The 16,794-nt window shown below is 43.7% G+C and overlaps 1 protein-coding gene across 1 annotated transcript in view; it reads left to right on the top strand.

The window, feature by feature from the left end:
* Mdy (diacylglycerol O-acyltransferase) overlaps window positions 1–16,794 on the top strand; it is a 92,541-nt gene that overhangs the window by 57,157 nt on the left and 18,590 nt on the right. The window contains exons 6-8 of the mRNA XM_076384216.1: window positions 2,605–2,760; window positions 9,194–9,368; window positions 11,438–11,546. Of these exons, the coding sequence (XP_076240331.1) occupies window positions 2,605–2,760; window positions 9,194–9,368; window positions 11,438–11,546 (440 nt within the window). The remainder of the gene's footprint in view (window positions 1–2,604; window positions 2,761–9,193; window positions 9,369–11,437; window positions 11,547–16,794) is intronic.

Here is a 16,794-nt window from a genome sequence, read left to right as displayed (position 1 = left end):
ACCCAGATTTACATCTCAGGGGTGAAGATTAATCAGCCACCATGTGGTGCAGTAGTTCATTTTTGAATAGGACCTATATCTCCGTAGAGATTCTGAATTTTCCATTTTCCTGCGACAGATAGCTCAGGAAAGCACCGGAAGCTGTTATATTCCCATTTCATTTAAAAACCCATCACTGATACCTCGTCTCTGGAGAATAGTGTAACACTCTCATTTTGCAGAAATTACGTTTCTTCCTGTTACGCACTTCTATTGTTCCAACCTTCACAAGTAGCATACGATTCGAACGGGGGGAAACAGACAAAAGGGGACGTTACAATCCTATGCTTTTGTAACGGCCGTGTTTTACATTCAAAGAAAACGTTTTACATTCCCATTATTCGGAGCACTTCCCTCCGAACGCAGGACGAATTCGATATTTTACCTGGCAACTGGGTCGACCAGCTGCTCAGGAGAAAGGAGTTTAACGCTTTCCCCAAGGATAAACCGCAGTAGGCGCGTTCTTCTGATTAATTAAACATTTGCCTGACGCTCCTACCACGGTCTTATTTCGCTCGCGCAAACGTATTACGTTCCCCCAATGTTATTTACATGCTAATAAAATCTGAATTTAAATAAATATTTGTTCGAGAATACTCGTCCGTTTCCACGGAGGCGGCGTGCTTCAGGGAAAAATTTTAACTGCACACGCCAGATAGTCTCGCACTTACATCGAGGAAAATGAAAATCGTCGTTTTCCTCAGTCTTGGAAGGTATGTTCATTCAACGCGCGGAATCTCGGTTGACGACCAGATAACCGGTAGCAGACACGATTTAATTAAGATACGAACAATCCAGGTCGAAGAAGTCGGCCAGGTTCGATGGAAATATTGGAAGATATAAAGATCACGCTACGGTGAACCTTGTCATTCTCTATAGGGTAGTCTTTAAAAGGAGTTGCAGATTCTGAGAGATATAGAAGGGTACTCATTTAGACCTAAACAGGTGTTAGACTGAAAAATCAAATGATTCTAGTCTGCTATTTTTATCTGCTAGGAAGAACTTTTTAGGAAGCTTTCTTATACTTGAATTTAACTTGATATTTCCAAAGATTATTTGGATATATCTATCAGTGAATTTATTTGTAGGTTGTGTTATTATTTTTCTAGCTTTCTTCATTACTATGCCTCTCTAAATTTTTCCACTTTTCTCGACCACCCTATACATTCCCTACGACGTTACTGGCACCGCATAATAATAACTGACATTCTTAAGATCCCGATGCAAATACCGTGCCGATAATTAAACACAGCGGCGAGGTGGATGAAACGTGGCCGGGAAAGAAGCACGTTAACGTTGATGCTCTGGTCAGTGCGATGGGAAATTCTGAGGGGTACTTTGAACCTTTGATTATTGCAAGTGCGCTCTTTTTCTCTCAAAGGGAGAGCTGTTGCATAGAAGAAAAAAAAGAGAGAGAAGGAGAATGAATTTACTGGTGTGTGGATGAAAGTGGCACACGTGAATGCGCAATACCCATGTTTTATAAACCGTTTAATTGCCAGGTTCGGACACGTAGCAGCTAGGTAGCACATAGCCTGCTGTATTTATGCAAACGTATCTGCTGTCACGTTCCCGGAGGCGTGTAAAATTGCGATGATTAAAATGTACTCGCGCGTTGTGTACTAGTGCGCACATCCATCATTTTGCGCTCTCTTTTCTTTCTTTCTTTCTCTCGTCCCTCCCTTTCTTCATTAACCCACAGGGAACGCTGTACACGCCGAGATAACGAATACAGGTTTTTCAGAATTTGTTTAATTAAATTCCCGAGGAAATAAATTTTGTATAACGTGCACCGTTCCTTTTATTATACGGCTCTTTTTGCTCATTCTCGATCACCTTTCCCGCGATCCCAACGAAGATGGACGCTCTGGCTATTACGATTCGAGATCGGGTGTTCGAGGTCTTTGATTAGAAGCCTTGGAAGACGTTGCGCGATGGGAAGGAAGAGAATGATTCTCCTAGCAACGAGGTGAACTTTAGTGCTTAAGAAAGCGTAACGTATCCGAACACGAAACGGGAATGTACGGATTGATTCAAGTTTAACGAGGTTCAACAAGTTCATCCTTTGCGAAACGAGATTCACCGTTCGGTTTATCGGCAAGAAGTATATGGTTAAGGCGGGAATTGCTAAGCTGCTGCAAATTCCATTTAACTTTAAAGTGATTTAATGTTACGCCCGCTGTAACGATCCTTAGTGCTTTTAATATGGGGTTAGGGATTTAGAATTCCAACCGGGAATTTCCGACGTCAGGATTTATGATACGAGTGACAGTCGGTGTTGACAGGTACGTGGGAAATCAGTTGAAATTTTTGATCTCAGAAATTGGCCCTAGAGATTTTCGATCATTTCAGTGCATATTATTCTGCACGCATTATGGCATAAGAGATTGTTTAGTCTCTGAATATTTAGACTTCGATGATCAGAAATGTTTAAAAAAGAATAGAGCAATTTCCTTCTTGTACACCAAGAGATAGAAACAAATTAGAGGCAAGCAGACGTCGGAACTCGAAGCTGCCACGACAGTTCGTAACGTAATACATATAATTAATTCTCCGTTGTTCCAGTCGGTGCCATGTACGTATGCATGCTGTACGCCATCCTGTTCCTGAAGCTATGGTCGTACGTGCAAGTGAACATGTGGTGTCGGTTGAGCAGTCGAAGAAGGACCTCGACCAAGGGCAGAATACGGCGGCAGTCTCTATCGTACAACAATCTACAGTGTAAGTAGACAATGTGTAATACTATCAGACGTTCCGTTTCCTATTGCGTTTCAGTTCGCGTTTCTCCTACGTCTCGCTATCAGTTTACCGTCACGTAATAACGCGGAGGGAGACACGTTTATTTTGATCGTCGATTCGCAATTTATCGCAGCGAGCGCACGCAGAAACATTATTTCGAAATGCATGCTACCCGCATGTGGCCATTCTCCATACAAGCATTACGCATTCCCTTTACATCGTTTCGTGCTTTGACGCCACGTTCTCTAATTTCGCGCAAATTCCAAAAAATGTCACACGGGGACAGCTGTATATCATTTTCAGTCGGTGATATGAAACGCTTTTTACGAATTTTCCAGCGAACGGTTACATAAACTCGCGCGCTACGGTTATCAGTAAAGGGATTACAAAGCTGTAGTTATCAAGGATTCGTCAGGGAATGCATAGCAGGAGGATTAGAGGATACTGCGGTTTTCTCGAAATTCCTTATCAAGAGTTATCGCTGTAAAATATAGGACCATGAAGTCTGCATGTTTGAAAAATATTCTTCACCTGAGAGATATTTAAAATTTATGAAGCAGAAATTTTTCATTCCAGAAATGACAATTTTCCGTATGGGGAAAGATACTTCATGCCAATAATTAAGAGTGTAATCAATATTCATGTTCAAATATTTCTGTGCTTCAGAGAAGAAAAGATGAATGCCAGAGAGTTGAATAACGTGGTTCATTAAACTCATGGTATAGTGTATCGGCGTCCTTTGAACTGGCAATCCAGTAACGTGGCATCCAAGGTAGTTGTTCGGCTCTGAAGGCGCATACAGTGTCGCGGCTGGCCACGACGCGTGTGCTCATCCCTGGCTCTCGTGCACATACGTAGCGTCGGTGGAAGAGGCGAATAATTTCCACCCAATTTAAACTCCCGATCAGCCTCGCCTCTATTTCCGGGTATTGGGCGCCGCTACCGTGGTATATCGATTATTCAGACCGGCCAAAGTCAAATTATACGAGCGACCTTTTCCCAATAAACTCACCACATGGAATATTAACCCCCTCGCTCGTTCCACCGTTCGCTTTTTCTTTTTCGCTTTCGTGCTCTCTCGAGGAAAGCGCGGGGTAGCAAGGACCGCATGCATCATTTTGACGCGTTATGGCCCTCTTTCGTGCACTGGAAATCTGTTATACAACCCTTCCGGTTCCTTAGAGTCGCTTTAAAGGGGTCTCGAGGACCGTGGAGAGTACTTGGAAAAGAATCAATCGGGAAATGTGATTTACTGCAGCCTTTCGGAACGTGGAGACTTCACTTTCTTCAAACAATGTTCTTGTACATTTTTAGTTGGGAATTTTTAAGAATTCATTGTCATATATTTTTCAAAACTTTACGCATACCATAAATATGACGATTTTTTAACTCCTGTTACTTTGCGAAAAACAATCATACATTAGTAAGCCTGGGCTCATTTTAAAGAAGAAAGCCTCTATTTCCTTATTCTGGGGTTCTATTTTCCTAAAGACATTTGTGTACTCGAATTCGAGGCGTGAAAGTGAAGGCGGTATTTTCCCCTGAAAATTTGTCTAGGAGTCATAGTAAGTAATTTAGAAGAGCTACAGTTTGGCTACTATTGGTCTAATTATCTGTCACAGTATGTGTTTCTCGTACTCGATTATCAAGCTACACACTTTTCCCTTTTCCAATCAATTAGTCAATACCTCTGGCAGCTATAGTCTCGACGACAGTGTACAGACAGATGCAACCAAAGGCGTTCACAGCCACAGTGGCTGTTTGCAAATTCGGCTCGAGTCCATTCCCTGTCGTATCAGAGCTCTCCTCGTTTCCTGAGTTCTTGTTCACGGTCGAGGCTCGTTAATCAATGCCAAGATAATGCGAGAGGAAGACATAATGGGGGATGCATGCGAATGGTACATCGCGGGGCTGATACCTTTCCCGGAAGTCGGTGGAACAGATGTTGAGGGATGGTCGAACTGTAAATATTGCGAGGCGGGGCACTACAGTCATTCAAAATGTTTTAGTCTCCCGTTCTCATTGATCTATACAAATCCTGAACTCATACTGTAAGTAGGTAATCATTATACAATAGTGTTGCCAAAAAATTGGCATATATTAAAATGGAAAGCAATATCTAACGTTTTTGTTTAGGAATTAAAGTAGAATTATTTGATTATGTTTACTGTCTCTTTAACATAAGTTCTGCAAATTCATCCCTTTGATTTAATCAAATTTGTATACCTAGAGTACCTCTTCGAGGATTATCAGTTTATCACTGCCTTGTATAACAACCACACGAAACACTCCACGTGGCAGAATGATCGGTAAATCGCGTTATCGACGATAGGATGCCTCGATGGCAGCCAGTAGAAGAGGTACGCCATTGATCCGACAGTTCGACCCGAAGGGTCTGCGATCTGCGAGGGCTCGTTTCCCCAGTTGGAGCCACGAACACGTATAATCCTCTCCATACCGTGTGCCATGTAATTTTCGTCCCCCTCCCTCTCTGTTCGCCGTCTCGACGTCGAAGCACGCCGTATTATTGCATCGTATAATGACGACGTTGACTTCTCTCTGCAGAAGGCAGTTGGGCCCCTTTTCGTGGAAGCTTTCTGTCGTTTCGTGCCGGCGATCGATCGATTCCCGAGTGAAATCGAGTTCGACGGCCGAGCCTTCCGCGTAACTTTCGATAAGCAATCTCTTTTAACGTCTCTCTTAGTTCTGTGTAAAAGGAGAAAGGTCCTTTTGAGACAGGCACGAGCGAGCGAACATGGACGCTCGAAAATGAACAGAACGGGCAAAAATAAGGCTGAAACGGGCCAGCCATTGGGAAGAGGTGGTTATAGTTTCGCGTGCCACCGTGCCATTCGATCCAATGAGTTCCCTAGCTCTTGTCGAACGTCTCGACGAGGAAGCTCTTTTTTCTCGCCGCTTTGTCGGGGCGGGACGGTCGCGTGCGCGTGGTTCCAGAGGATGGTTGCGTTTCAGACGCTTCCTGTGTTTTGGGAATCACTGTAGACCCTGTGCTAAATAATGCATGAAGATTACAGTGATTTAGATGAGAAACTCGGTCCTTGTATAACTCCTGACTCTGTTGGCACTTTCTTAGAATTAATATTCTACTGCTCCCAGGGTAATTGCAGAGTGTACTAGAAGAAGGGATATTTTTAGCGACTAAGAACACCACCTGGGGCTGGTTAGTAGATGGTAATTGAAAAAGGAACGTCTTTCGAGTCTCTTATCCTAATAATATTATATGTAAAATAACGCGGGGACTTAATTTAAGGTTGAAGGGAAATAGAACATTTTCATAATGTAAATGGAGTCTCACGACATAAGTAATTTCACTGGGAATAAATTATTCTGTTACCACATTTTTTCTTCGATAATTATGGAACAGACCACTCTAGCAATTAAAATCGCAAGAACCTCGATCTGTCTAAGAATATAGTGAATGTGCTGAGCATTCCAAGAAATTTGCCGGGGAAGGCTGAAAGCAATTTTCAATCAGCGCTGTCCTTAATCGCCGTACGAATCACCGGGCGATAACTCTTTAAAATACCCCATCGGGTGAAACCGCGCGCGAGAATTCAGCGGGAAAACGTTCTGTAAACGACGCGACGAACGGGATTGGAAATGTCCTCGGCTAATGAATCACGAACGCTCCGAGGATCCGATGAAAACACCTTCAGTTTATCGGGCAAATAAATTGCCAGAATTAGATCTCCGTGTCGTCGGGAAATTGTGGCCAACTGGTATCGAGACAGTCGGGGTCTGTTAGGCTCGGCTCGCGTTGTTCCAGGAAATTTACGAGTCCGCCGGATTGCCTTGTCGAAGATTGCAGCCAATCCTATCGGTCGGAAAGCTTCGTCTCTTGTACCGCTCAAGCTTAATTTGTGAGATCTCTCGTTCGCCCGACGACCACCCTTTCCGCCTCTGCCCTCTTTCCCTCTGATGAGGCTCTGTCCATGCGCCCTTTATCCTCCCCCTCGCGGCACCTCTCGTCACGATATATACGAAGGTGGTTTCTAACGTGGTTCACGCTGGTGTTCTTCTGGCGCAGAGGCAAAATTACGTCGATCCCAGGAGCGACTTGGTTGGAATTGAATAAAATAGAAGTTACTTTCGCAAACGAGAAGCCTGATTTTGTTCCCGATGCACCCCTCTCGAACTCGTTCGCCTTGGCTCGTCGCTCGGGAGCTGCGAGGCTCAAGATACCGGCACGTAAGAAGATTTCAGACGCGTAGGTGCTTCCGCGGAGTATGAAAGGTTGGACGTCAACGGAGTAATAAATTAGACGGAAATTCGTCCGACAGTAGCATTAGACCCTCTCTTCCGTTCCTTCTCTCCGAGGGGATGATATATGACACCACGTTTAACATCCTGCAAATATTTGAAACCGTAAATGATGGAGATTTGGAGAAACTTCAGCGAAACTGCGAGACCAGTGAAATGAATTTGGTTGCTGGGAATGCTTGAACCATGGAATGTCTTTTGCGATTATTTTGTACTGCATCTGGGAACTTTTTTCATATGAGGATTAAGTGGTACTTCGTTTGGGTGTTAGAGAGTACTATTTTTCCTTAATCTCAAAATTAATAATAGTAGCACCTATACAACAAAATTTATAAATTGCAAGTTGACTAGTCTGGCTAAGTTATCCATATCTACTTTTCATGCTAAATACCTCTAAGGTTCTGACTCATACAATATCAGATACCCTATCCTCCACACTCGAGCATCCCTCAAAAATAATACATTTTTCACCTGTTGATCACTACAGTCTGATATCTACCATCGACCCCATCCCGCTGATAGGTATACCACGATCAAAGATGCCGTATTAAAAATTCCACTCGCATTTCCTTGCAGCTATTACGCGCGCGGAATGCTCGCGATCTCGCGGTTTCTTGCGCTACCTGACGCTTGCCGACTGGCGCATTAACTCTCGAGGAACGACGCGACGCAGCGAAACAAGAAAATTCCATGCTCGGTATTGACTACCAGGCGTTGAGAAAAAACAGGAAAGCGAATGAATGAAGCAACGAGAGAGATGTGGGGAAGGGGTTAGGGAAAAGGGTGCGAGCGTGATAGCTGACAAACGAAAAAGAGGCAGCAGGAATTTAATTTGGAGGAATTCTTCGACGCTTATTACGAGGACTCGAGGGGCATGGAACGTCGCCAGACGTCGCTCGAACGTCCGTCGTCGGGGCGATGGCTCCGCTCGGCTCGGCTCGCGTTACGTCGATTTCTGCTGCTCGAAAACAGCTTCAGAGTCGCGTTGAGTCAGGCGGGTCGGTCTGATCGGCCTGTTCCTGGGCTCACGGTAACAGCCTGTGCAACTGGGCTTATTTGAATTCCAGATTGGATTATCCGTCGGATTTGGATAAATGAGGGGATTCTATCAGTTACCTACTCAAGCCAGCAAGGGATTAGACGCATAGACGAGAACTTGTCCCACCGAAAACTCGTCGCGATCACCGAAATTCTGAACCTCGAGTGCTCCCTCGGGGGTTCTGCTTCCGCCTTGAACTTGCGCGAGCGATTTTTAGAAGTTTCGACGATCTTCGGGATCCTCAAGGGGTTCTTGCGTCTCTTTGACTGTTTAGGAACCGGGGAAGACTTGAACGAGATCTTCGTCACCTGGGAAAATTGAGATAAGTTTAGATAGGGAAGGAGAAGTTTAGTAACTGTAGCAGGAAGACGGGTACTTGTTTTGCCGAACCTACTTTTAGCTTAAGTCTGGAAATTCATATGACTTTTTCAAATCGAAATTTTATCTGCCATCTTTAATACTCGTTCAGTTTTTAGTAACTTTATTAATGTCATTTTCAAAAAATTTCTATCCTGTGTCAGAAATATGAGCGAAGAAAAGATATTAGATAACACTGCAGTCAGCCGATCAGTCATGTACTAGATGTCTGTCTTCACATGTTCACAATCTACTGCTTTATTTTAGATTTAAGTTTCTTCAGCTTACACTCATCCTCCCCTTGACATTTCTTTTTTTCCTCTCATTCGCAGAACCTATGAAAAGAAACTGAGAGTCAGAGAATGTTCCACCTTTACAAGGAAATAATAATCGTTATCACCATGGGGCAATTCAGAGCGTATATCGCGCCAGGGATCGGAAGTTTAAATACTTCCCAGTTTTTCCTTGGAAAGATTAAACTACACACCGTTCCTAGTTTCCCAGGAGGGATTCCGAGTGATTCTCGGGGCACGACGCGAAGTAACTTCTCGGGTACCTTTTCATCAAACTCTGTCTCGGCTTTCGCCTTTCGGATTTTTGTTCCCTCGGTCCTCGAGTAGTCGGTAGCTCAGAAAGGGTCGGCGAACGTTCCTGTTGCTTTGCCAGGCGCGCCTGATTCATCGCAGTAATTCGTTTTTTTCCAACCCGTTCTAATACGGATGCGATTCGTTGTTGCAGCTTCCAGCGTGAAACAAAACGGTGGAGAGGTCGATGACTCGAAGCAAGAGGTGGAGGGTACCACCTTGGTGCAATATCCGGACAACTTGAATCTCCGTGACCTTTACTACTACATATTGGCGCCTACGCTTTGCTATGAACTGAATTTCCCCAGGACGCAGAGGATTCGGAAAAGGTAAATAGTAATAAGAGCTGGAACTTTCCTTTAATGGGTTCTTAATCCTACCTTTTTGATTTATCTGAAAAGCCTTTGTGGTTTGATTATTGATCTCTTTAGCAATTTTGTAACCAGAAAGGAATATGAAATATCTTTTCCAGTAATGAAAAATGATTATGACTGAAAGGGTAAATGTAGCATCGTCGGGTACACGGACAAAATTACTGCAGATCTCTCTTTCATAATGACAAATATTGGACTACAATACAGAAAACTCTTGTACCGTCCAGAAATTACTCCGCACTCAGGACAGGAAATGGGACTCGAGAACTTTGAAACTGAAACTCGGAAATGAAACTTTGAACAAATGCAATAGTTGGTCATCTTCAATGCTGGAATTTCATTTTATATCCTGTGATTAATCTCCTGCTGATGAATGATAACCAGAGTTTCAAATATTCGATGACGCTTGATCGAGCAATATCGGTCCATGTTCCCCTTTCAAAAATTGATTATATTCCTTCCTCATCCTCTTACTTCGAGGAGATACTCTCTAAAAGAATACAATATCAGTCGAAATCAATTCGCATAGAGGAAAATTCACTCCTGAATTGCTCTCAATTCTCTCAATCGTCCTCGTACACACGTTCATACGTGTTTCTACATAACCATTCGAGTGCTCCCCGAAAAGTTCACCCTCCTTTCTCACTGGGCTTCGATTCTCGCGCACTTCCATCGGAAAGGGAGCAGGCGCAGGGAAGAAGGCAAAGTTGGCGAGCTGGAGTGTTCGCAAAATTAGATTTAAGTGGGCTATTGTTGGGAAAATAGAGGAGGGTACGTTTGGATGGACTCCTGGGGCAAGGTGATGTATTCCTTTCCGTGCTTCCGGCTTCTACTACCGATTGTAGCCGGAATTCCAAGGATTTTCATGGAACACTTTCCTCCGTTTGCACGCAGACGTATGTATTTTCGCGATGCATGCATAGGAAGTACATCGAGTCCGAGCTCTGCTCCCAGACGTTCCTTGCCATTGGCAGTTGTTGGCTTCGGAAATCTTTAGGACAAATTGCAAGGGAAGGGAAACGTCATATCGCGGTGGCTGTCTTCTGAAAAGTTTGTCTTCGAATTTTTTGAAAATTTCCTCTCGTGTATGATATAATTTTTGAAGAGATATAGAGGTAATTTTTGGATGTTCAGTAGCTTCAGCTGGATGCAGTTTCATGTAGCAAAATGTTTAAAAATGTGATACATTTTTAAAGTAACAGCCAGGCGACATCTGTTGATATACATTTTTATCCATTTTCATTAGTCTGATTGAATGTTTGATGTAAACATTTAAACGTGATAAAATTATGTAATGAAATATATTAAAACGTTGTAGGTGTAATGAACAGGGATTTCCAACTATGCAAAAACATGTTTTTCCAGGAGTATTTTGGGGGTGGATACAATTTCAAGCATGCTTTTCGACACGGAAGTTAAATATCATAAAAATACTGCTTTAGAATGGGACTAGATATTTTCGTTACATTATTCCATTACAAAACATATTTTTGCACAGTTCTGAAACTTTTCCAAAGCACTTTTTATCATCGTGTTCCATGAAATCTGCAGGAAGTATCGTACAGCTTCGTGCTCAATTTTCAACTTCATACTGTAGGCTTACTGCATGAGTTTGGTAGGTGCTGCACTTTACAATATATTTTTTTTATACTGTTTCTATTTAACATAAGTCTAAAATAATTGAACAGATTATATAGAAAAGAAAAGTTCAAATTGAAGAAATCAATGTACAAAAGACAGAAAAGGAAAGCTGCATGTAAAGGAAGGAAAGACAAAGAAGAGGTTGTTCTTGGTGATCCAGAAAACTTCCGCAAACTTTTCTCATATACCTAAGAAAAGTAGCACATAACTATCTTGCTTTACATACTGAAGATAATGCGATAAAACGAAGTTTGGTATAGAAACAAAAAAGTTCGGGGATATTACTGTATGTTTCTTAAGAAAAAATTTAGTTCTTATCTGATTTCAACTTAAAAATTTCGTTTTGATCACATAAAACTAACACATTTAAATATGTGTTACAGATTCCTGATTAAACGTATTCTGGAGGTAGTAGTCGGCTGCCAAGTAGTAATGTCCCTCTTCCAACAGTGGATGATCCCGTCCGTGAAGAACTCGTTAGTCCCCTTCAGTGTAAGTATCTCAAAATTTCTTCGTAGAAGTAGAACTGTATTACTCCCCGCAAATCTACATCCTCTCAAGCCCGTACATCATAGAAAACAATTATCCACTTTTCCTATCCGCCATTACCAAGCACTATCGCTAGACCATGCATCAAATCGTTTATCCCTTCCATTCTTCTTTGGAAATACGTAATAATCTATCTATCGACTGTTCGATACATCGATACACCGTGGACGTTAGTACGAGGAAGAGGTGGTCTAATTATTTATAGCGACGGTCATAAATAAACCCCAGGCGCGACTAGCTGCAGGAGCGAAATGGCTTCTAAGATCGACAGAGAGCGAGAAGGAGGGAGAGAAATAGAGAGGGGGGAACAGAAGTGTAATTTGGTTTCGGCAAATAGGTACGATCAATCTTTCTCGTAATTCCCCGACTGGAGCTACGATACGCACGAATATATGGCCGACAGAGGCCACAACCTGCTCGGGGTAGGCAGCATCTCCGCCCCTACCAGAAAACCCTCGTGAACCTCCCCCCTCAGGACATAATGATGTGTTTCTACGCGCGTCGCACAATAATAGTCCTGACGACCCATCAGTTTTTATCTCGTCGGGCTGTTAAGCCCCTCTTTGTCCCCCTTTTCCCGACTATATTTGACAGGGTTGATCATTTGCTGGGAAACATAGCCCAGGGGCGTGTTCCGCGAGAAGCCTCGGGAAAAGTCGTCCTATCGCGACGTGGCCACCGCCGCGGCTGTAAATATTCGGGATAAGCTGGATGAACGTTTCGGGATGGAATGCAACTTGGAGAATATTACGATTGTATCTGTCAGTGTAGCAGAGAGGAATAACTCTGACCGTCCAGAAACGATAAAAATAAACGCCCAGCTACGTTGATGGATGATCCTGCACGATAATCGAGTCGGGCTTTCCATAATTCTGTGATATATTTCGTCAGTCACGTCTTTTCGTCACCGAGAGAAGTGTCTTTGATATTGGAGGATTTTGGATCTAGTTCTCGTGTCATTAAATACTGATAACAAGTTCAAATGAAATCATCTTGAAACTACATTTACAGTATGTATCTTTGGAGTAAAGTAAGTACAGAAAACAATTTTCCATTCGCCAACAGATATCGAGAGATAAAAATGTCGTGATGTATATAACCAGCAACGATCTCGTGGACGTAACGAGTCGACGACAATTTCGCGTGCACGCAATCAGAATTATCGTAGCAAACAATCCCGAAGACATTTTTCATTCTCTCTCTAAGCCGTCCTCTGTTTGTTTTTTGAAGGCGTTCGGTTCGTTTAGTCACGGATAATCACAGGGATAACTAACGATCTGACGTTTCTTCGTTTAATCCCACGACGTTAATTGAAAAAATCCCACGTTCGTTTTGATTGTTCATTAACGAGGGAACGGATAGGACCGCTGTCAGCCAACGTGCACCAGAAATTTCCCGCGCGTGTTCGTAGATTTAAATGGATCCTTTTACGCGGACAGTTTTAACCACCACTGATCCGCGCCGGACATCCGCGGTTTACCACCTATATCCATAGATCGTGCTGTAATGCAGCGGGCTATTTCTACACCATCCGTTACGAGAGCCCTGAAATTTTGATAATCTCTTCGCTTCGAATCACTGTCAACGACTAATATTCCACTTTCACCGAGGGAAAATGAACTTGCGATGCGGTTAAATAGAAAGCGATGCTTGCGGCCACTCGAGGGATACCTGCACCTTCTCCCAACCTAGATTCTTTTATTAGTACTGCAGTTTATAATATAAGTAGAATATTCAAGAGGCGAAATGAAGTATTCTATCGTTGGAAATACAAACTTTCCGAAACTGGTAGCGACTGTAGAAAAGTACTTCCCTCAGAAGTCTCAATCCGCCTGGCCATTTCCTTACAATTAAAAATTTAAATTAAAAGTCTCGGTGTCCTCTCTGCCACTCTTCGGTACATTACTTTCCTTTCCACAGTCGTTCTACCTCCATCAAAGAGACAATATCGAGGAAGCGACTGTCGTGACCTGTCCCTCCCTTATGCAAAGGCGTCGAACCGCTCCGGGGGTGTGTCGATTCCTTTGGCAAAGAAAGAAAAGAGACGTAATTACAATGCGACGAACAGTGGCAGCTGCAGTTATCAATTCCCGCGGATCCGCGCGATTCATCGAGGGAGAAAGCAATATCCTCGAAATCGATTTTCTTCTCGGCGCTCGGGGCTGGTCCTGTCGAGGCGTTCGCGACAGTGATAGACCATCACGCGAGGTGGATCGAAAGACGGAGACATTTTCCCCTGGCAGATCGGGCTGCCGGCCGATCGGCGACGTGACTGTCGTCCCTGCCATCGTGATTCGCAATTATCGAATCCAATTTGTCCGTCAGCGAGGCGGAGGGCAGGGTAAAGAAAACGTAGAAAAAGAGGCGGGGAGGAGCGATCGAAGATAGAGAAACTGACGAGGTGGACGACGTGGAAATGGATAGAGAAAGAGCTCTCGTCACCTCTGGATTAACTCTCGCGCAGCTTGCACGGTAATTACCCTGCGTTCGACATCGCTAATTCGAACGAGAAGAAACGAGAGGGAACAATATCGGGGGATCGTTCGTTCGACCGAAAGATTCGCTGTTTCTTTCAGCCCTTCCCCATTCGCTCCTGTACTCACCCACCCTCGATCGACCAACGTTTGAGGGAGTCTCTAGCGATTCATTGGGAGCAATCTGTCCGCGGTTGGAAATCGTGAAGGGGGCTGTCTGTCTTCTGCACGCCATGAAATCTCTTCCAGAGCCGTGAAAGCCGTCACTTACGTCGATCTTGCGGAATCCACGCCATGGAAGCGCTTAATAATCGGCTGACGAGCGTCCTGGAACGGGGACAGCTAGTGAAGGGGATAGAGAGGGTGTAATAGGGGTTGAACTATCTAATCGCGGATGCGCAAGTTCTGTCTTGGTTCGAGGGGCGGTCTTGTTATTACCAAGTTTCACGACGAAGTGTCCGGTTCTAGTTGTTTAGGGTTACGCTTCCATTTAGGGCCAGACCGGCGTTTATGGAAAAGGGAAACATTACACGAACGCTGGAATCAAAGCGCGTTGGGAACGTTCGTGTAATAAAATGGAGAGAATGCGAGATGAATATGCGATAAATCGAGGACCATTGCCTGGGGTGGTAGAACAACTTTATCGGGAGATCTTCGACTGCTGATTCACATTATTTTGATAGCAGTCCAGATAGGTGAGTCGAATGAAGTACCTTCTCTCAATTTTGTGAAAAATAAACTTGAAATAGCGTGCAAAAAATGTATTAAAAAGCTGCGCAGATTAATCTAGATTTAAATTTGAAAATTTTATAAAATATTTAAAGTTCAAAACGATCAATGTGAAGTTTAAATTTAATATTTAAAAATTGTATAAAATCGTGTTGAATATTTTACACTGATGTGACTCGTTGATTGAAGGGCTCGGGGGAAAAGTATTTTATTTATCAAATTGTGATTAGTATCGCTACTACTGTCCTCACTTTTGTATGACATGATGAATTTGTGCATCAAGAATATGCATCAGACACTTGCATAAACTTCATACACATACGAATCTCGTCCCAAGCAACCGGCTATCGTAAACAGACAGAAAGTTACGTGCAGAGCTTGCAACTGCAGCTCTAGCACGCAAACACGTGCATTCTACTAATTGCACCAACTTAATGGAAGTTTTTATTGGACGTACAAGAAATGGCGATTATTCCCTCGTTACTGGACTTCACGCTCGGTATCGTTTTTTAATTTCAGTAAGTCCTCTCGAGAGTACTGCTGTCTTTCCAATTAACAATGCAAATTTATCTCTTTCTTCTTGGTTGGCTATCTTGACGGGTGGCTGGTTCTCGATCATAAAACAGAATAATCAGTATTGAGAACTAAGTTGAAGCCCCCGTGACTGGTAGTAGCGGCAGCTATGAAAGGTTCTTATCATTAATTAACGTGAGTAGCGGCTATTAACGCAAGGGAGGGTTCTGATTAATAAACTTATCACGGATAGGTGTTGACTTGGAACCGGCGCGCTTTCTTCGCGTCGTAAACCGACGTGATTTTATTTCAATGAATTATTCTTGCCCACTATCGTCTACACCGTATCAACAGACGGTATCGCGCTCGTGTATGCGTAGTAATGCATTCACGGTGCGCGCAATCTACTACTTAATCAGACTTAATCGCCACTTTATTTCCCGCGCGGCCCTCGTTGTTTATTAATTAATTTTCCACCGCTTAGCTGTTAACGAGCCAGTTGGCTTCTAGCGGATTCTACTACGTGAACTCTACCCAGTTGAGTAGTCGACCGACAGAAAGGCGTCGACATTGCTGGCACGCCGTTAGCTTATCGATTCTGCTGCTCGTTGACTTTTCGCGGGCAATGCAAGAAAACGGTTTCCGTGTAAAATAGTCGAAGACTGCAGCCTGTGATAATATGCACAGTCAGTGCAGTCTTTTGCTCAATTGAACTTTACCTGAAAGCCCTTTGCTTTTTTTCAAAGGTCAGGTCGAACCTCCATATCTCTTACATAAATTTCTTCATCTAAAAAATGTTGAATTTTCTCTTCATTCTTTATAGTTAAGGGTTAAAAAATATCTTCACTCCGGCCAGAGAATTTTAAAGCGACATTCAGGTATAGAAGTCGTAAGATTCCGTTGAAAGACTTGCTCGATTCAGCGCATACGTCGAGCCGCTAGGGTTAACCGGGTCGAGAGAACGGCGATACTAATTCAGATTATAGATCGTCGAAAATTTGCTCCCGTCGGTGAAATGCAAATGCACGGCGGCACGTTTCGCCTATCTTTCACCGGCGCTCCACCACACAGATGACTTCACACTGTAGGGCAATCGACCGATCGAAAGGTGACGGCGGGGTTGCATCGAGCGTCGGCTTATCGGCTCGACGACGTGCTACTCCTTAAAGGGATGAACGTTTAAAGGATTTTCGAGGGTGTTAGAGCGGCGCCGTGGGTGGGAGGGTGCAGTCACTGCAACTTCGCTGCTCGCACCTTCGAGGCCGTTGACGGCGAAACGGATGAAATATCGTATCGATTTCCCATCGCGAATGCTCGTAAACCCTCTCCTATTTTCCCTGTCTGTCATTTTCCCTCGTTTTTTCGGCATTGTACGAAGTCTCCTTCAGACACCGTGAATGCACGGGGTCAACGAGCAGTCACCTGGAAAAAAAGCATCGTGTCCTCCTTTTTCTTCGTCGCGGTGGCTTTTTCCC

Source organism: Calliopsis andreniformis, chromosome 9 (genome assembly GCF_051401765.1).
Source record: "Calliopsis andreniformis isolate RMS-2024a chromosome 9, iyCalAndr_principal, whole genome shotgun sequence".
NCBI lineage: Eukaryota > Metazoa > Arthropoda > Insecta > Hymenoptera > Andrenidae > Calliopsis > Calliopsis andreniformis.
The sequence above is the reverse complement of the archived record's forward strand: the minus strand, read 5'-3'. Positions and strand labels throughout refer to the sequence as shown.